The following is a 22,478-nucleotide window of genomic DNA, read 5'->3' on the forward strand; positions in this document are numbered from 1 at the left end:
ATGTTATGGAACAATGGCAGTTTAATTTTGAAGGACGTAGTAATCGTTTGCTTGTAAAAGAGAAAAATATGGAATTTTGTTATTATTTTTTGACCTGTCGTGGGGGGAGGCCTAAGTCGAGGTCTCTGCGAGGGAGAGAAAATTTGTGTTTTTAATTGTTTTTATAGCAAATTGCGATTTATTATTTTGCTCTCCACATTTTGCTGCTTTTTTGGGTGGCCGAATCATATTGTGCCATTTGGCTGGCAATTGCCTTGGTAATCTGATAAGTGGCTGGCAGCCCTTATCATATGCAATGACCTGTTGTTGGATATATTGCTTTGCATGCTTGACGATTGTGGCATTTACTTCATTAGCCCTTCCAAGGTTCTAATAGCTACTAGTCTGATACTGCAAACGGTCGTGCTTAGGCACCTATAGGAGATAAAAATAGTGCGTGCTTCGATTGAAGAGGTGGATGATCATACAATGTGTGGTGGTGCATCGACCTTTTCAAACCAGTGTGTCCTATAGGAGATGAAAATAGTGACTGCTTTGGCGGAAGAGGTGGAGCAGTGTACAATGTGCGGTGGCAATACTAGTGCATCGACCTTTGTCAAACCAGTGTGAAAACAAATTTGAACTATCATTGTATAAGAAATTAGAGAACAATAAAAATTGTAGAATGAAACAAATGGTCACATAATAATAATATTGGTGTCTATTAGAGCATATTTTGAATAAATTTATCTTTTGTGGGTGTTGTCAATGATGTTTCATCATTGTGCATTTGGATGTTGCACTCATGAAATAATCATTTAAGAAAGAGAAGATTTTCCACCTTGACAAGTTTTTGACATGTCTTGACACATATGTGGCTCTCCTAGTCACTGTGAGATTGACACACACGTGATTGCACCGATCACTCTGACAGTCATCTTTATATATGTATAGCATTGTCCAAGTAATCATGAGTGACCTTCAATCAATCAAAGTCAATATGTCTTAGTGGCATCATTCACAAGCCATATATGTCTCGGTGGCATCATTCACCCACAAAATTACTTTGGTCATAGGTGATTCCATGTAAACCATTACAATGGATGGAACTAAACTTCAATTATATTATACTTTCATGCATGCATTTAAATAGTAATGAGTTGCCATTAATTGCTTTTCATACATATTTACAAAGCTAAATCTCTCTCTCTCTCTCTCTCTCTCTCTCTCTCTCTCTCTCTCTCTCTCTCTCTCTCTCTCACACACACACACACACACACACACACACACACACGTGTCACACACACATACTTTTTTTTGGGTGAAACACACACACACACACACACATGCATGCACACACGCATGCACGCACACATGCACGCACGCACACATACATTGCTTTGTGACTCTTGTTACTCATTTATAGGGGCTACAAGAAACATGTTGTCTTAATTTGCCTAAAATAGACTTTCCTAACAAATACCTCTCCACTCGGTCTTTTCATCTAGATTGCATCATCATTGCGCAACGTTTTATGTTCTTTGCCTTCACATATTACGGCTACAATTTGCTTGTTTGGGCTCTTGTCTTTTCGTTTAAAAGATGTGGACATATTAACTTGACCAAAGAAAGTATGTATGTCAATCTTTATTCAAGGTGAAGTCTCTCTTTATAAGTTGCGAATACCATTGATTGATTGAAGTTGGAATACCAAGGATTGGTAAGTATTTTTATAACTCGATCTACAAAATAAGTTTTGCTAAAGTTCAACTTGCAACCATCACTACTAAATAAAATTCAAAATACTAGCTGCTGCAATACGATCGGCTCTACCGATTGTTATTTTCACAACACATTATGTCTTTCTATATGTGGGGAGCAATCAATTTTAAATTAGCTACATTCAACTAATTGGCTAAGAAATCAACAAAATAATGGCTAGATTTTAACATAACATGCCATATCAGCATCGCTAGAGTTGATAGAAATCTGCACCTCTATATGATTAAGGCCTTGAAAAAGCACCAAAGCTCATGTAGAAACTGTAAAACAACTATGTATAGATATAGTCATGGTTAAACTAGTATTTTTTATAACTAAACAATTTGAATTACATTTAGAACAACACAATACACAATACAGATGCAAGCATATAAATGCTTTCTCAACATTCATGCCATCCTCCGAGCCCTATATTTAATTCGTTATGCTTTTTTTTGTTTTGAGTGCTGGTTTTTTATGTATGAGGCACTAACACCCAAGACAACTCATGGAGAACTCTTTCCCCCCACCTTATGTATTTGATGCCATGACCTAGACTCCCTCTCTGTAAATGAACCAGAAAGCAGAGAAGATACTAAGACCTTGATGGACCCAGGCATGCGGGACTTGCCTCTGGCCCCCAGGCCTTCAACTCACCATGGTAAAACTCCATAACTGGCAGGGGGTCAATTCAAACAAGAGCTGTCGAACCCATACTATGCGTCGGCTCAACGGTGGTGCCACCAAGCATTTGGAGTCACCACCATCTCCTCACGCTCTGCATTCAATTTAGTACCTTCTACGCAGGTGCATTCCATTCGCTACCAGCTCGTATTGATAATTTGATCACTTAGGGGGAATATCTGCATTTCCTTTCGGATCGAATTTTTTCTTAAGGTGAGGAAGTGCTTCCTTCTGCAATAATACTACATTGCCTTTCAACATCCCCTATTATGATTACTATTTGTAGATGCTCTGTAACAACATCCCATCTACCGCCAACATAGAGCAGCATGCCCATCATGTATCAAAGTCAATCATATCAATACAACCTACAAGCTAACTGATCTAATAGAAAAGAAGAGACATTATTGATGCTTGCAGAGAAAAAACAATGCACTTACGTGCAAAGAAAACTGCAACTGTTTCTCTCGTTATGCTTTGCACATGTGATACGGAATTGAATGGATTAATTGCAATAAGAAGATCTAAGCTCCTAAGAAGATATTTGATATCATTAGGCCATTGTTGTTCTTGTTTCTTTCTTTTTTTTAAAACATGGGGAGTTTGAGTTGGAGCTCAACACGTTGGCATTTATGGGATTTTGGGTATAGCATTGGGGCTATCTACAAGTACAAGTTTGTCCTCTGTTTGACTTGGGAATGGATCCTGTTTGACTTGGGAATGGCATGGATCGTGGACTTATCTTGCACTCAAGTATGTGTTCTTGCTAGCTAATGATGGCCAGTGTTGGCCACCTCAAGTAACAAAACAAAAAAAGGCATAAGATGCAAGGAACGTAATGCTAACCCAACCTGTTCTTAGCATGGGAAGGTGTGAAGAAAAGCACAATGTGCTTTTAGCGCTTATTCTCAGCACAAGACAAATTAAAACGTAGCATGTTTAAATATTTGAGGATAATTTGAAAGGCACTTGTAAGATTTGCCAACTTTGTGGGTTCTCCTACTAAGTGAGTTCTAACTTCTCCTGCGTTTGCCGCTATCTCAAGCAGGATTATGTAGTCTGCTGCCATTCCAGTTTTCTTCACCATATCTCAACCATCAATCGTCACCTTCCATACTTTGCAATCGTCACCTTCCATACTTTGCAATACCTTACCCTCCTTTGTTTTGCGGCTTACCTGAGCGACAACTCAACCATCAATCATCCCCTTTCTCTACTTTGCGGCCCAACACCCTCCTTGTACAGAGGAAGTTGGAGGGAGAGCTCAGAGATACTAGCAAGAGTGAAGGATTATTAGTGTCATTCCAGGGATATATATGTAAGTAATGCACGACGAAGTGGCCTAAAGAAATCGTTGGTGAAAGCAAGAACATGCCCACTCACGTTATTATTGGACAAATTCAAGATCATAGAGGAAGGCAATAATGTGTTCGTAAACTGAGCTGGGTAACTGACCCCTCCACATTGTATTTAAGAGTGGTGGGTAATGTGACGCTGAGGATGAATAGGAGTTGCTCAATGTCAAACTGTTCGAACGAAGTTGCTTGGGTTGAGTACTCCAATGAACTTATGTTTAGTTGGTTGTAGAGGAGTTCACAAAGGGTGTTCTAATTAACAGATCCTGATTAGCAGAATTACAAAAATACAAAATCACAATTTGCCGATGCTTCTGTTTGTAAACATGATAAAGCATGGAGCCATTCAGTTGGTTGTGGCTAAGGTCACGCATGCTGTAAAAGGTCACGCATGGAGCCATTCAGTTGGTTGTGGCTAAGGTCACGCATGCTGTAAAAGGTCACGCATACTTACAGCGATGAAATGCAAGCCTGGTGGCAGAATATAACAGCTACACATTGGCTACCTTATTTCAAGGTTGGACTTGAAGTGGAGCTGGATGCTAAATCTATATGTCGCTCTGGCAAAGCCACAGGAATGTTTGTGATGCTCTGCAACTCTCTATAAACAATATGAAGGTACGTGTTTACTCGAACCAGATGCACCAACATGTATGAGCTGCAAGTTGAAGCTGGCTGCCCTTCTTTGATTCTGCATTGACAAGGTCTTGAATGATGAGCAGTGCCCAATTTGCAAAGAAAGTGCTGCAAGCTTTTGGATAAGGAGTTGAGAGGGGAAGAAGAGGAGTTGATAAGGAGGTGCAGGAGAAGCATGGCGATATTGCTATGCTGCCATTGCTACTACAATGCAAGGTGCTCAGATTTTGGGTTGTCAAAGGCAGCTACAATGCAGGGAGCTCCGATTTTGGGTTGTCAATGGCAATTACAATGCAAGCTGCTCAGATTTGGGTTGTCAAGGGCAATAACAATGCAAGCTGCTCAGATTAATGGCAACTACAATGCCAGGTGCTCAGATTTGAGGCCTCAGAGCTGCTCTGTGTGTTTCTATATCACAAAACAAACAAACCTTTCGGAAGATGTTGTCCATAATGCTTCCTTCCTCAACCTCCATCTCTCTGCTTTGTTTGTTCCACAAATGGATCGAGTATGCGCTCTTCAGTTGCAGCATCTTCCCCTCCATCCATCTCCTCTCCATAGCTCCTCTCGGAGCTCGAAACAAGCTCTGTATATGCTCCCAATCCACCGCGTAGAATGCCAATGGCGGTAGCACCTTGCACCTCGCGTTGGTGCTGCTGTTGCTGCTGTGCTGCTTCTTCTCCTGCACCCTGGTCACCACCCTCGACACCAAATACGGCCCGTTGTGCCCCCATTTGCTGCCGTTGAAGGTGAGCGCGAACTCCTGGATGAACTTGAAGAGCAAGGGGTGCTTCCAGTCGAACACCATCACCGCGTTGTTGAGGCGGTTCCACTTGCCGGTCTCCTTGTTGACGCTCTGGGCGCCGAGGGCGTTGGAGAAGCGGGAGAAGCTACGGAGGACGAGGGTGTCGGTGTCGAGGTAGATGCCGCCGTATTTGTAGAGGACGGCTAGGCGGAGGAGGTTGGAGAGGTTCTGGTTGAAGGCGATGCCGCCGGGGTCGACGAGGCCACGGTGGAGGTTGCGGAACCATTTCTCGGCGGGGGTGGAATCGAAGAGGAAGCGGAGGTCGGGGGAGATGGCGAGGATGCGCAAGCCGCGGTGGGAGAAGGGGAGGAGGAGGCGGCGGCCATGGGAGGAATCGAGGGAGCGCGAGAGGATAACGAGGCAAGCAGAAGGATGAGAATGGAAGACGGACTCCATAGCCAGGCGCTCGCGAGCTCCGAAGGAGGTTGACGGAGAAATCCAAGTCATGAAGAACTGGAATGTGCAAGCTGCCGGAGATGATGAAGATGAATTTCTTCGTCGTCCGTTGTCGAATTCGTCTCGTCGTCCGGCGAGGAAATCGTTCATGCGCTTCCGAAATCGTGCTGATAGATCGTCTGCTTCCAAGATCTTGAAGCTCCCCCAGTTCTCCCTCAGCCATTCCAGCCTCTCCTCCACTGTCGCGTCGACCGACGGCTGCTCTTGCCGTACTTCCAGCTCCTTGCTCTCTTCCGTCGCGTCCAATGCCTCCGGCACCTCCGAGAATCCTTCCGGCAGTCCCTCGTTCTCCTCCTCCCCTCCCAGTTCGTTCTTGTTCGGCGTCGATGCTTCTGCTGCCTCGCCCTCCACTTCAGCGGATCCTTCACGCTCCTCCTCCGCCATAACTTTTATGAGAATCTTGTTCGGCATTAATGCCTCGGCTGCTTCTGCTGCCTCGCCCTCCATTTCAGCGGATCCTTCACGCTCCTCCTCGCCTACAACTTCTTTGAGAATCTCCTGGGTTTCATCGCCATTTCGACGCTCCACGCCCGTTTCCCGCACCTGCGATGAGCGCTGCTCATCCGACCTTGCATCTTGCTTCTGCAGCTCCGCTCTAGCTTCCAATTCGCCCTTGTTCGGTGCTGTCGCTGTTCCTACGACGACGGCATCCTCTGCCTGAGAAGATTCTAGCTCCTTGCCTCCGAAATGTTGAAGCGTTTGCGCAGTCGAATCAATTGGCTCGACCCGATGGTCCACGCTGTGATCGTACTCAAATTCGTTATTTGGTGGTGTTACTGTTCTTATGACTGCATTCGGCAACTGCGAAGATTTTCCGTAGCGTGCATTTGTAGAAGCAATTGAAAGATCCATGCCTCGATCACGCATCTGCGATGGCTGCTTGGCCGACCCGCCATTCTTTCGCTCGGCTCTAGATTCGAATTCGTCATGACTCGTTGTCGCTATTCCCACTGCTGCATTCTGCGCGTGAGAGACTACATGACGGCGGGGATTTTGCCCGTGGCCTTTGAGAATTTGCGTAGGAACATCGACGGTTGAGTCCACGCCCGCTTCGAGATCAACGGTTTCCACCTCGTGCCCTTGCAGGCTGGCGGGGTGTTCTATGTCTTCATCCGGTGCAGGCGAGCATGCGCCGGCACGGGCATTGCATCGCGAAACAGCACCGGTCTGGCCAACCTCATTCGGTGAGACGTCATCCCCTGACGAACCCGTCTGCGCAGCTGCAGAATTCCGCCCCTGCCAAGCATTAGCGAGGTCACGGAAGGGCTGGACAAGGCCGCTGTCGCGGATTGGTTCCAGAGACCCGTGGATCCCGGATTGAGCGAGGGGTAGATTATGGGACGCGGGGAGATCGAAGAGCCCTCGGAGGTTGGAGTCGGAGGGGCGGAGGCGAACGTGGGAATGAAGTGCAAGGATGGCGGCAGGGCCAAGGTGTGGGGAAGCGAAGCGAGAGTGGAAACCGAGGATGCATTGGACGGAGTAAACAACGAGAGCAGCGAAGAGGGAGCGGAGGCAGAGGGTGCGGAGGTGCGAAAGCTTGGAAGGCGCCATGGCTATGGCGAAGGAGGAGGGGGAGGAGGAAGGAGATGGCAATGGCGAAGGGAAGCATTCAATGCACGGGCTTCGAATTCCGCCATAGCCAGGCCGAGCTTGCCGCCATAGCCAGAGCTTGAAGAAAAAGAAGAAGAAGAAAGCAAACTGCTGGTTCTGCTTCTGTTCTTCTTCTTCTTCCTCTTTGATTCTTCCGCCATAGCCAGAGCTCGAAGGGGAGCTTCTGTCTCCTCCGCATCTTTTTCTTCTTCTCCAAGCTCCGATTTTGTCTCGGTCATCCTCGCCGGCCTGCCCCCGTCATCCGGCGCGATCCAACCGTCCCCCACCTCGTCGCTTCCAAGCATTCCCATTCTTCGTCCTCGTCCACATCACAGAACTCCGTGATTGCTCGGCATCGAATTGACTACCCTCCACGCTGCCGCGTTCCCCTCTCCTCCTCCGTTGATCGACATCGATGTCGTCGTGGATATGGAAACATAGGTGCGAAACGTCCGCTCGGCAATTGAGTGCAAGCTGATGGAGATGCGAAGGGTGCGAAGTATTGCAGGGCAACTTCAGAAGTGACGCTGTGTGGCCTCCGATTGCGTTTCTTCACCAGCTGCGGAGTCCGGCAAGCCGCCGAGATCATGCTGAGAGTGACGAAAGGCTCTGTTTTAACAATATAAGCGCAACATTGAAGACGAATCCTTTCGGGAGCTGGGTTGGGAAAGTGAGGGTTTGTGAGTGGTTAGTTGGGACTACGGTTAGGTCTTAGGTTAATGATGTAGTTAGGAATGTTTGAACTAAATAGGACTAAATTTGTTTGACCCAAATAGGAACTAACCCCGATCTTACTAAATTTGTTTTAGCAAGTTTTTTTATTGGAAGTACTTAGTACCTACCCCCTTAGCCTTGCACAGCAAGCAGTAGAAGAGCAGCAGGAGCAACATAGTAGATGGTGAGTGATGAAGGCGAAGGTTCCAAGGAGGGCCAGAGTGGTATCGCCACCTTGTTTTTTTTACAAGCTAACTTATGTCCTCCACCTCTCCAAATTACAAATCCTCCTTTCTCAAATTTGGACTTTGACATCAAAACATTTCGAGGTCACATTTCATTACACCCGGGTTTCCTTCTAGCAAGTCTGAGATGCACGTGGTTCTTATTTGTAGCAATGCAAACGAGAGGCAAGAGACACTGGACTTCGGAGTGCAAGTGAGAGGCAACAAGACACCGGAGTCCAGACGTAGAAGATTTCGGTAGCACTGCCTCTTATACATTGTTATAGTCTCGAGGATTGAGGCCCATATGCCACCATTGAGGTCCCTTATATAGGAAGTATCCATACCCACTCCGGACCACCTCCACTTGTCAGTTTGGGGGTTAGCTGAGAGTCCCCATAGCCTCACCAAGGTAGTCTGCACTACTCTCCACCAAGGAGGGTCTCGATCGAGGGGAGGAGCACTCCTAACACCTCTGTTCCAAGATGCAGACCTATGTGGTACTCTCCAACTATGTAAGGGAGGGCGACGAAATTGATTGCTCTTGCTAGGTCACCTCATTGGCTATAGCCAAGAGGTGGCTTTTCCTATGGGGACTACACCAGAGGTATTTACAACCTCCAGATTATCTGTCCCGCACCATGGCTACCCACATTATGGGGATGACCTCTCACCTATCAGCGAACAGACTATTCCCCAACTCCCTTTAAACAAGCCTTTGCTTTCTCCTTTGCATCCAAAAGCCCTTGTTCCATCACTATACTAGAAGGCAATGCCTGCAAGCGCTTCTGCACTCTTGTTTTAAGAACCCCCTAGTTTGTAAAAATGAAATTCGTAGTCTAATAAATGGAATTTGCAACTTTTTGAAGCTATACTGGTAGGGAAAAAACATTTTTCTCAATAAATAAAAAAACATAGGGTTTCAAAATTTTGAAAGTTATTCTAAAGCTGAAATATAACTAAATTGCCTAGATTTTTGCAAATTTAACACAATTGAAAAAATATTTGTTACACGTGAAATGAAAATGTAAGCACTAACTTTCAATTACATGAGAGAAGTTGCTTTCTCAAGTAGCCACCAAAGATACACACTATGCATATGTATAGCACATAGAGAACCTCTTAATTCTATAGAAAAGTAAGAAAAACCTCTTATTTTGAGTTATAGGAGTCACAAAACTTTACACACTTGTAATAAGGAATTCCTTTTAAATTTTTTTACTTCAATTCTTAAAATAACGAAATTCACATCAAATTAAACTCCCTTGCTTTGGTTCAAATTTCATTCAACTTCATAGATTTTTTGTGTTAGATCCATTCCACACAGTGCCCTCAATGCCAGCCTCGCTCCACATCCATATTCTTATAATCACAAATCCAATGATTGCATTCAGCAAGTCAAATCACACCCATCACCAGTGAATCGACACCACTATAACTTCTTATTTAGACTCAAGGTACTCTCATGAATGCTTAGAACCATAGGGCCATCAGTCAAGGAGTTAGTATACTTTGGCCTTATCGGGCATAGTTAGTACAGGTGGGTAACATTCATTGTACCTTTATATTGCAACACTCAAATGTCAGTATCACCTCTCACTACACACATTGCACAAAAGGTAACCCAAAATTTTGAGATGCCATTCTTTACACTGTGGCAACCTTACTTCTTATAAGACTCATCGCGGTCACTCTATGAAATCCTATATAACATTATAGGAAAGCAAGCTCAAAAATTTACAATTTTTTGCATAAATGTTTAACCGTTTTCCATACGTATACATGTGATAATTTTGAATTTGAAAGTCTCCGCCATACATCTATATACCAAAATCATATTAGATAAGTAATTTCTAAACCCTATCCTATCCGTAAATGGCATAAGCTCCCAAATGAAAATATCAACCAGCTAATGAATAATGCTTGGTAAAAATTATGTGTCATAAGTAACACGACAAGATGGAGCCTATGCATGTCTCTTTGACATGCAAAGAAATTAGACATATGCATTTGCAGTGAATGGTAATAGATATTAAAACATTTTACTCAACATTTTGGACTTGTTTAAAGTCCAATCCTAAGAATTGGATCAAAGAAAAGTCCAAAAATGATGAAAATGATATTGCTATCATTTTCTAAGCTAGCTTTTAAAACAAAAATCACCTCAAATAATAAATGGCACTATACAATGCCCTCAGTGCCAGGCTCGCTGCACATCCACATTGTAGAAGCTTAATCACCAGTAGGTGGTGCTTATAATCACAAATCCAATGATTGCATCCCGTAAGTCAAATGACACCTATCACCAGCGAATCGACACCACTATAACTTTTTTACCCAGGCTAAAGTTATACCCATGAATGGTTAAAAGCATCCATCAATCAAGGAGCTAGTAAACTTTGGCTGGCCTAATTGAGCATAGTTAGTACATGTGGGTGACATTCGTTTGTACCTTTATACTACAACACTCAAAAGTCGGTATCACCTCTCACTACACACATTACACAAATGGTAATGCAAATTTTTTGTGATGCCATTCTTTACATTGCGGCAACCTTACTTCTTATGCATGTCTCTTTGACAAGATGGAGCCTATGCATGTCTCTTTGACATGCAAAGAAATTAGACACATGCATTTGCAGTGAATGGTAATAGATATTAAAACATTTTACTCAACATTTTGGACTTGTTTAAAGTCCAATCCTAAGAATGGATCAAAGAAAAGTCCAAAAATGATGAAAATGATATTGCTATCATTTTCTAAGCTAGCTTTTAAAACAAAAATCACCTCAAATAATAAATGGCACTATACAATGCCCTCAGTGCCAGCCTCACTGTACATCCACATTCTAGAAGCTTAATCACCAGTAGGTGGTGCTTATAATCACAAATCCAATGATTGCATCCCGTAAGTCAAATGACACCTATCACCAGCGAATCGACACCACTATAACTTTTTTACCCACGCTAAAGTTATACCCATGAATGGTTAAAACCATCCATCAATCAAGGAGCTAGTAAACTTTGGATGGCCTAATTGAGCATAGTTAGTACATGTGGGTGACATTCGTTTGTACCTTTATACTACAACACTCAAAGGTCGGTATCACCTCTCACTACACACATTACACAAATGGTAATGCAAATTTTTTGTGATGCCATTCTTTACACTGCAGCAACCTTACTTCTTATAAGACTTAGAGTGGTCATTCTATAAATTCCCATATATTATAGGCAAGCAAGCTTAAAATTTACAATTTTTTGCACAATTGTTTTCCCCTTAAACATATGTATACATGTGATAATTCTAAATTAAAAAGTCTCCTCCATACATCTATCTACCATAATCATATTAGGTAAGTAATTTCTAAACCCTATCCTATCCATAAACGGCATAAGTTCCGAATTAAAATATCCCCCTCCATTAACAAAGATATTAATATGTTAAGTGTTTAGTTACTTTACAAAGCTAAAAATACGTTTAGGTTTGCATCTTTGCTATCGTAGCTCATTCCCAACAAAATTCTAAAATATTGGATTTACTATATTTACAATAAATGTAGGCTTCTTCAAGTTACACATTCTTTCATGAAATATTAAAATGCTCTTAGAAGTTCGAGGAGCTAATGAATAACACTTAGTAAAAATTATGTGCCATAAGTAACATGACTAGATGCAACCTATGCAATGTCTCTTTGACATGCATAGAAATTAGACAAGTGCATTTGAGGTGAATAGTAATATCTGATATGAAAACATACTACTCAACATTTTGGACTAGTGTAAAGTCCAATTTTAAAAATTGGACCAGAGAAAAGTCTAAAAAATGATTTATATAATATTTCTATGATTTTCTAAGCTATCTTTTAAAACAAAAATTGCTTCAAATAAGAAATGGCACTATACTCTATCCTCAATGCTTGCCTTGCTGCACATCCACATTCTGCAAGCTTAATCACTAGTAGGTGCTGCATATAATCATAAATCACACCCATCCCCAGTGAATCGACACCACTCTAACTTCTTACCTAGACTCAAGTTACACTCATGAATGCTTTGAACCATAGAGCCATCAATCAAGGTGCTTATAATCACAAAACCAATGATTGCATCTAGTACGTCAAATCACACCCATCATGAGTGAATCGACACTACTATAACTTCTTTCCTAGGCTGAAGGTACACTCATGAATTCTTAAAATCATAGAGCAATCAACCCTATCCTATCCGTGGATGGCACAAGTTCTGAAATTAAAATATCCCCCTCTAGTAGCAAATATATTATGTTATATGTTTAGTTACTCTACAAAGCTTAAACATATGTTTATGATTGTGCATTTGCAATCATAGCTCATTCCCAATGAAATTTTAGAATCTTGGATTTACTAGTGCATTGAAAATAAATGAAGGCTTCTTCAAGTTACATTGAAAATAAATGAAGGCTTCTTCAAGTTACACGTTCTTTCACAAAATGTTGAAAATGCTCTTAGAAGTTTGAGGAGCTAATACTTGGTAAAAATTATGTGCATAAGTAACATGCCTATGTAAAGAAATTAGACAAGTTTGTTTGTGCTGAACAATAATATATATGAAAACATACTACTCACTATTTTATACTTGTGTAAAGTCCATTAAAAAAAAAAAAAAAAGAAAGAGGGTTGAATTATATTACTTCTAGCATATACAACTTGTGCAACTAATAAAGATAAATGAAAGGAACTGATAACATAACAAAAACCAAATCATACATCAGTTATAGACTGAGAGTCTTTGGAATTGGCTTTAAATTCTCTGATCAAAGGCTTGCCATCTCAAAAGACAATCCATTTTTCTTCCTTTCTAGCCACCTTTACCTTTGCAAGCTCCGAGGTCTTAGTCTTTAGATGAGCTTTTGTGAGTTCCTTTGCCATCCATGCTCTTGATCCTTCCAGCCTATTTGATTGTCTGACAACCTGAGTTCTTTTATCTTTTGACTCAAAGGTAAGGATTACATGCACTCCTACTTCTTCCAATATTAAACTCTAAGTCTTCCCTTTCAACTCTTGGTAAAGCTTTGCTAAATTTCTCACAAGTCTCTTCATAAGAGTCTTCTGCTATGTACCAAGATGGTTGATAGACCATGTAACTCAAGAATGCTTAGGATCAGAGGTTTACCAAACAAAAAGTCCAATTTTAAAAATTGGACCAAAGTCCAAAAATGATGAACATGATATTGCTATGATTTTTGAAGTAGCTTTTCTTCAAATAAGAAATGGCTTACTGCCTTCCATGCTAGGCTCGCTGCACATCTAGGTTCTGTAATATTAATCATAAGTAGGTGGTTCTTATAATCACAAATCCAATGATTGCATTTCGTAAGTCAAATCACACCCATCACTAGTGAATCAACACCCTTATAGCTTCTTACCTAGACGGAAGGTACCCTATAGAATGCTTAGAAAAATAGAGCTATCAATTTAAGAGCTAATAAACTTTGGATGGCCCTATTGGGCATAGTTAGTACCTATTGAGCATGAGAAGAGCCTGGTCTGTAATGCCTTCTGCCGCCTTTGAATGTGAAGCACCTCCTCCTTCAACTGGTAACCCAAATTTTTTGTGATGCCATTCTTTACATTGTGGCAACCTTACTTCTTATAAGACTTAGGGCAGTCACTCTATAAACATAGGTAAGCAAGCTCAAAATTTACAATTTTTTGCATGAATGATTACCCCTTTTCCATATGTATGCATGTGATAATTTTGAATTTAAAAGTCTCCTCCATACATCTACCTACCATAATATCTAAACCCTATCCTATCCGTAACTGGAATAAGTTCCCAAATTAAAATATCCTCCTCCATTCACAAACTTTTTATGTTATATGCTTGAGCATAGTTAGTACATGTGGGTGACATTCGTTGTACCTTTATACTACAACAATCAAAGGTCCGTATCACCTCTCACTACACACCTTACACAAATGGTAATGCAAATTTTTTGTGATGCCATTGTGGAAACCTTACTTCTTATAAGACTCAAGGCGATCATTCTAGAAATTCCCATATAACACAGGCAAGCAAGCTCAAAATTTACAATTTTTAACAAATTGTTTTCCCCTTAAACATATGTAAACATGTGATAATTTCAAATTTAAAAGTCTCCTCCATACATCTATCTACCATAATCATATTAGATAAGTAATTTCTAAACCCTATCCTATCCACCATAAACGGCACAAGTTTCCAAATTAAAATATCCCCCTCCATTAGCAAAGATATTATGTTATATGTTTAGTTACTTTACGAAGCTAAATATACGTTTAAGATTGCGTCTTTGCTATCATAGCTCATTCCCAATGAAATTCTAGAATCTTGGATTTACTATATCTACAATTAATGTAGGCTTATTCTCTTAGAAGTTTGAGGAGCTAATGAATAATACTTAGTAAAAATTATGTGCCATAAGTAGCATGACTAGATGCAACCTATGCAATGTCTCTTTGACATGCATAGAAATTAGACAAGTGCGTTTGTGGTGAATAGTAATACATATGAAAACATACTACTCAACATTTTGGACTTGTGTAAAGTCCAATTTTAAAAATTGGACCAGAGAAAAGTCTAAAAATGATTTATATAATATTTCTATGATTTCCTAAGCTATCTCTTAAAATAAAAATTGCTTTAAATAAGAAATGACAGTATACACTACCCTCAATGCTAGCCTTACTACACATCCACATTCTACAAGCTCAATCACCAGTAGGGGGTGCTTATAATCAAAAATCACACCCATCCCTAGTGAATCAACACCAATCTAACTTCTTACCTAGACTCAAGGTACACTCATGAATGCTTTGAACCATAGAGCCATTAATAAAGGTGCTTAAATTCACTAAAGCAATGATTACATCCCGTAAGTCAAATAACACCCATCACGAGTGAATTGACACTACTATAACTTCTTCCTTAGAGTGAAGGTACACTCATGAATGCTTAAAACCATAGAGCAATCAACCCTATCCTATCTGTGGATGGCACAAGTTTCAAAATTAAAATATCCCCCTCGAGTAACAAATATATTATGCTATATGTTTAGTTACTCTATGAAGCTAAAAAATATGTTTATGATTGTGCCTTTGCAATCATAGCTCGTTCCCAATGAAATTCTAGAATCTTGGATTTACTATGCATCGACAATAAATGTAGGCTTCTTCAAGTTACATGTTCTTTCATGAAAGGTTGAAAATGCTCTTAGAAGTTTGAGGAGATAATGAATAATACTTGGTAAAAATTATGGGCCTAAGTAACATGACTAAATGGAGCCTATCCAATGTCTCTTTGACATGCAAAGAAATTAGACAAGTGCGTTTGTGGTGAACAATAATAGATATGAAAAAATACTACTCACCATTTTAGACTTGTGTAAAGTCCATGTTTAAAAAAGAAAGAAAGAGGGTTGGATTATATTACTTCCAATATATACAACTTGTTGAACTAATGAAGATAAAATAAATGAACTGAGAACAGAACAAAAAGCAAATCATAAATCAGTTATAGACTGAGGGTCTTTGGACTTGGCTTTGAATTCTCTAATCAAAGGCTTGCCGTCTCGAAAGACAGTCCATTTTTCTTATTTTCTGGCCGCCTTTACCTTTGCAAGCTTCGAGGTCTTAGTTTTTAGATGAACTTTTGTGAGTTCCTCTGCCATCCACATGCTTAATCCTTCCAGCCTGTTTGATTGTCTAACAACCTGAGTTCTTTCATCTTTTAACTCGAACGTAAGGATTGCATGCGCTGCTACTTTTCCAACATTAAACTCTAAGTCTTCCCATTCAACTCTTGGTATAGCTTTTCTGAATTTCTCGCAAGTCTCTTCATAAGATTCTTCCGCTATGTACCAAGATGGTTGATAGGCTGTGCAACTCAAGAATGCTTAGGATTGGAGGTTTACAAGAAAAAAGTACAATTTTAAAAATTGGACCAAAGTCAAAAAATGATGAACATGATATTGCTATGAGTTTTGAGGCATCTTAGAAATGGCACTTTATACTGCCTTCAATGCTAGGCTCGCTGTGCACATCCAGGTTCTGCAAGATTAATTATAAGTAGGTGGTGCTTATAATCACAAATCCAATGATTGCATTCCGTAAACCAAATCACACCCATCACCAGTGAATCGACACCATTCTTTACACTGTGGCAACCTTACTTCTTATAAGACTTAGGGCGGTCACTCTATAAACATAGGTAAGCAAGCTCAAAATTTACAATTTCTTACATAAATGTTTACCCCTTTTCCATATGTATTCATGTAATAATTTTGAATTTAGAAGTCTACTCCATACATCTACCTACCATCTCGGGGGGGTCACTATGTATAAACCCTCTATATCACGTGCGTTCAAGGCCTATATTTAAAATCCCTTATTTGTAAATTTTTTCAGTAATAAAATGTACCCCTTTTCTATACAAATCTATAAATTTTTTCCAAAACTATTTTAAATAGTCCCTTATGTATATTATTTCTGTAAATTTTAGGAATAAAAAATATCCTTCTGTCGAACTCACGTGATAGGGTTACATATGATGAGTGACCCCCCCGAGCCTACCATAATCATATTAGATAAGTAATTTCTAAACCCTATCCTATCCATAAGTGGCATAAGTTCACAAATTAAAATATCTTCCTCCATTCACAAACTTATTACGTTATATGATTAGTTACTCTACGAAGCTAAAAAATATGTTTATGATTGCTCCTTTGAAATCATAGCTCATTCACAATGAAAATTCAGAAGCTTGGATTTACCATGCATCTCCCAAAAATGTAGGCTTCTTCAAGTTACACATTCTTTCATGAAATATTGGAATGCTCTTAGGAGTTTGAGGAGCTAATGAATAATACTTGGTAAAATTTATGTGCCATAAGTAACACGACTAGATGGAGCCTATGCAACGTCTCTTTGACATGAAATGAAATTAGAAAAGTGTGTTTGTGGTCAATAGTAATAGATATTAAAACATATTACTCAGCATTTTGGACTTGTGTAAAATGCAATTTTAAAGATTGGACAAAAGCATGATTATGCCTTTGCGATCATAGCTCATTCACAATGAAATTTCAAAAGATTGGATTTACTATGCATCTACAAAAAGTGTACATTTCTTCAAGTTACACATTCTTTCACATGAAATATTGAAATGCTCTTAGAAATTTTAGGAGCTAATGAACAATACTTGGTACAAATTATGTGCCATAAGTAACACGACTAGATGGAACCTATGTAATATCTCTTTGACGTGCAAATAAATTAGATAAGTGCATTTGTAGTGAATAGTAATAGATATTAAAACATAATACTAATCGACATTTTGGACCTGTGCAAAGTCCAATTTTAAATATTGTACCAAAGAAAAGTCCAAAAATTATGAATATGATGTTGCTATGATTTTATAAGTTAGCTTTTTTTTTTTAAATTCTTCAAATAAGAAATGGCACTATACATTGTCCTCAATGCCAGCCTCACTGCACATCCACATTCTGTAAGCTTAATCACCAGTAGGTGGTGCTTATAGTGATGACAAATCCAATGACTAAACCCCATTAATCACATAGAATTGTTAAACCACCATAACTTTCGTAAGTCAAACCACTATAACTTCTCACCTAGATTGAAGGTACACTCATGAATTGTTAAAACCATAGAGCCATCGATCCAAAAGCTAGTAGACTTTGGATGGACTTATTGGGCATAGTTAGTACATGTTGGTTACACTAATTGTATCTTTATAATAGTGCAACACTCAGAGGTCGGTACCACCTCTTAGTGCACATTACACAAACGGTAACCCAAAAATTTTGTGATGCCATTTCTTACACTATGGCAACCTTATGGCTTATAAGACTCAGAGTGGTCACTATATAAAATCCCATTTAACTCAAGCAAGCAAGCTGAAAATTTATGCTTTTTTGGCATAATTGTTAAACCCTTTTCCATATGTATACATGTAACAATTTTGAATTTAAAAGTCTCCTCCATACATCTATCTATTGTAATCATATTAGATAAGTAATTTTCAAACCGTATCCTATGATCTATCCATAAATGGCATAAGTTCCCAAATTAAAATATCCCCCTCCATTAACAAACATATTGTGTGATATGTCTAGTTCCTCTATGAAGCTAAAAAATATGTTTATGATTGTGCCTTTGCAATAGATCATTCCCAATGAAATTCTAGAATCTTGGATTTACTATGCATCTATAATGAATGTAGGCCTCTTCAACTTACACTTTCTCTCATGAAAAGTTGAAATGTTGTTAGAAGTGTGATGAGCTACTGAATAATACTTGGTAAAATTTATGTGCCATAAGTAACATGACTAGATGGAGCCTATGCAATGTCTCTTTGACATGCAAAGAAATTAGACAAGTGCATTTTTAGTGGTGAATAGTAATAGGTATTAAAACATACTATTCAACATTTTGGTCTTGTGTAAAGTCCAATTTTAAATTTTGGACCAAAGAAAAGTCCAAAAATGATGAATTTTCTTATGAAATTAGACAAGTACATTTGTCATGGTGAATAGTAATAGATATTAAAACATATTACTCAACATTTTGGTCTTGTGTAAAGTCCAATTTTAAAAATTGGACCAAGGAAAAGTCCAAAAATATGATATTGCTATGATTTTCTAAGCTAGCTATTAAAACCAAAATTGTGTCAAATAAGAAATGGCACTATACACTTCCCTCAGTGCCAGCCTCACTGCACATCTACATTCTACAAGCTTAATCACAAGTACAGGTGGTGCTTGTAATCACAAATCCAATGATTGCATCCCGTAAGTCAAATCACACCCATCACCAGTGAATCAACACCACTATAACTTCTTCCCTAGACTGAAGGTACACTCATGAATGCTTCGAACCATGAAGCCATCAATTGAGAAGCTAGTAAACTTTGGATGGCCTTATTGGGAATAGTTAGTACATGTGGGTGACATTCATTGTAAGTTTATATTGCAACACCTCTCACTCCACACATTCCCCCTGCCCCCCAAAAACAAATGAGGGTTATACTATATTGTTGGAAAGATTATATATAACTGTGCGTTATCGACAGAAAACCTTTCTGTGACAGGCAACAAATATACTATCAATGCAAAGAGACGTGAGTACAAACATGTAGTCCTCAGGGATATAACAAAGCATGATCTGGTCTGGTAAGATCGTTTCCTCATAAGATACACATCTATTTCAATTCTTCTTTGACTTCAGCAGAAACTGACACTAGAGAGGCAGTAGGAGCTGTAAAAGCGGCCATAGGAGCTGGTGGAGGGGTGATGGGGTTGAGCATTTTTTGCCTGAATTCTTCAGTAGTGAGTCTTTCTCAGCGAACCTTGAATGAAATGTTGGAAGGATCTACGCGCGAGGTTGGTCTCTTAAAGGGACACATAGGAGGAGAAATGATCTGACCCACTGATCATAACAGCGACATTTGGGCCAGCATCAAAAGGAGGTGGTGATGCAGGAGGAATTGAGGAGGGGGAGGGAGGATTCGGCAAGATAGAGGGGGTTGGGGCTAGGGCTGGGGCACCATTGTTCTGTAGAAACTCTTCTTTTTCGGCTTCCACCAGTTCAGCTAGTGCATTGGCTTGGTCCAATAGCATGAATTCTTCATTTGCAAGTTTCTCTTCAACCTTGAAGTAGTTTTGGTCTTGAGTGTGCAGAAGGCCGAGTTTCTTAACATTAGCTCTTCGTTCCTATGGTCATGCATACTGAATCAAAAACACTTTTCGTATCCATTAGAGCATTATTAAATAGTTTATTGCATCTCTAAAGCCAAATTGACCAGAGCGTTGAGGCTCTGATGATGTTCCAATTTTGTGGAGCCTTGTTAGGAGAGTCTCCGAGCAAAAGGATGGAGTAGCTAAAAGGGAAGGGAGCAATGCGTCGGTGTATCAAATCCCATAGTTCCCTCGAATAGGAACAATTGAGGAGCAAGTGTGGGATATCCTCTCTTGCTCTATTGCATCGTTTACACCAGCCATTCACATGGCCGATCTTTTGGGCTTAGATTGCGGTCCAGATACCTCGGTGTAGGATGAGTCAAAGAAGGCATGATTGCTTTTCAAAGATCTCTCGGTCCTAGACTTTAGAGAATTTGAGAGACCATTTGTTATCATCGCCTCTTCGATACCATGTTTTGTTAAGTCTGGCTATCATATCTTCCTGTCAATCATTGAAGATCGGGACCAGAAAAATATTCTGTTGGCTTGCCCACCTAAATTCGCTCGTTGTGGGAGGTAGTCGACCACCTAGGCAAGGGAGGTTTTCTTTGGCCCAAAGATAAGCTTGCCATTCCTTTATTAGGGGAAGGTCAAATCTGATTAGTTTGTGTGATACCAATAGGAGTTTATCATTGTGCCACTGACCTTGAGCATGGTCCCATAGATCTCCCCTAACTTTGTCCCCTCTCTTGCTTAGTCTAAGAGCTACTTTAAGTTGGTCCTCTCGTAGCGGTTGGGCGCTAAACAGGATCAAGAACTAGATTGAATATTGGCTGCAGAATCTGCTTGTTTTCCTTGTAAAACCCTTCCATTTAAAAAAAGGTCTCATACTTTCCCAGGCTCTCGACATCCCTTTCCAAAGCTCTGACCCTTTGATGGAACATATTTCTTGCCCAAAAAGGAGGGATCCTAGAAGAATCTCTTGCCAGTGCCTGCATCGGTTAGGTTTGACTTTCCTCACATTCTTCAAAAGTAGAGAAGCCCAAACAGATTCTAGGTTTTGGTAGGCTTTTAGGATCCACTAAGCCATGAATCTTGTTGATGCTTTTTTGACATCTACCACTCCTATCTAACCCCTTCCATCTTTGGCAGAGTACAAAAATTCCATCTTAACCTTGGCGCTTCTGTTGTGCTCTAAGGAGTCCCCCCATAAAAAGGTTCGAGAATCAAAACAATCTGTTGAGTTGGTCGGATTGTTTTTTTGTAGGGAACCAACAAGCTATAAAATATAGTATGGACGGGTAAATGTAGTGATTCAACACGAACTTTCTCCAGGCTAGTGAATGTTGTAGCCCTTGCTATTTGTTGATTTTGCTCCTGATCTTGTCAATTAACCTGTCCCATCTATCTTTGTTTGTGCATCTGAAACCAATTGGATCCCAAGGAGACGAAATATCTCACCCTCCTTGAGGATCTTACATATTTTATCTATGACGATTTGGGGAGGAGCCGCCCTACTTTCGAAGACTCTAGTTTTCTCATGGTTAATTTTAGACCCCAATGCTATGCAGAAGGTGTCCAAGCACCTAAGGATGCTCTCAACTGATCTGGCATCATTGCTTGGTGTAAGATTTGTGTCTTCTGCGAACTCTTGGGAGACTATTTGTACTCTGTTTGCCACTTGGATGCCTTTGATGTTCCCATTGTCTTCTTCCTTCTTGATGAGCCAACCAAGAGCATCTGTGGCAATGGCGAAGAGAAGAGGCGCTAAAGGGCAACCTTGTCTAATAGATCTTTTAAGCATAAAAGAGGAGGAGATAGATCCGTTAACTTTCACCTTGGCTCTGGCGTGGTTCAACAAAGTGTCAACGAATGATATAAATCCAGGACCTGCACCCATGTCTTGAAGGGAGGACAGAACAAATCCCCACTCCATTCTGTGGTAGGCTTTATCAAAGTCTATTTTTAAGAAACAGATATCCTGGTTTGTCTCATCAGCATGTCCCAATCCTTCCCAAAGAGTTACAATGGCTTCTAGGATGTGTCTGCCTTGGATGAAACCTTTTTGTTCTTCCCTTATCCAGTCTTTCATTTTGAATTTGAGTTTGATAGCTAAAGCTTTAGCAAAGATCTTGTAACTAGTATTAAGCATGGTGAGAGGTCTCCAATTCTTGAGTGTTTCCTTGGGGACCCCTTTGGGTATCAGTTTAATCATACATGTGTTTATTCGTGAGTCAAGGAAACCTTTTTATTTGGACTCTTGCCAAAAGAGGAGAAGGCGCGGGCCCACTGTGTCCCAAAAGACTTGGTAAAATTTGATTGGAAGGCCATCTTCACCAAGAGTTTTTCCCCTAGCCATGGTAGTGACTGCATGTTTTAACTCTTCAATGGAGAGTTCCTTGTATAGAAAAATGGAGTCAAATCTTTAAATAGTGCTCCTTCTAGCCAACCGACATTTTTCCCTTGCTCTGAGCTTATCTATGGAAAGGGTTTCGGGTTCCCCAAGAATCCTCTAGAAGTGCTCTACCATTATCTAACCAATCTCTTTCGGATCCTGG

General features: G+C 40.2%; 1 protein-coding gene across 1 annotated transcript; it reads right to left on the minus strand.

The window, feature by feature from the left end:
• Positions 1-4,184: 4,184 nt before the first annotated feature.
• LOC147895342 (uncharacterized) lies at positions 4,185-5,962 on the minus strand. Its single transcript, XM_087384165.1, has one exon. It carries the CDS (start codon positions 5,764-5,766, stop codon positions 4,789-4,791), a length of 978 nt encoding a protein of 325 aa, XP_087240291.1. The 5' UTR covers positions 5,767-5,962; the 3' UTR covers positions 4,185-4,788.
• Positions 5,963-22,478: the final 16,516 nt, after the last annotated feature.

The sequence above is a fragment of the Dipteris shenzhenensis genome, chromosome 13 (genome assembly GCF_047967505.1).
Source record: "Dipteris shenzhenensis isolate YYH24624 ecotype China chromosome 13, Dip_SZ_1.0, whole genome shotgun sequence".
Lineage (NCBI taxonomy): Eukaryota > Viridiplantae > Streptophyta > Polypodiopsida > Gleicheniales > Dipteridaceae > Dipteris > Dipteris shenzhenensis.

Coding starts and splice junctions, on each gene's coding strand:
- LOC147895342 (XM_087384165.1), bottom strand. CDS start 5,766: ATGAACGATTTCCTCGCCGGACGACGAGACGAATTCGACAACGGACGA.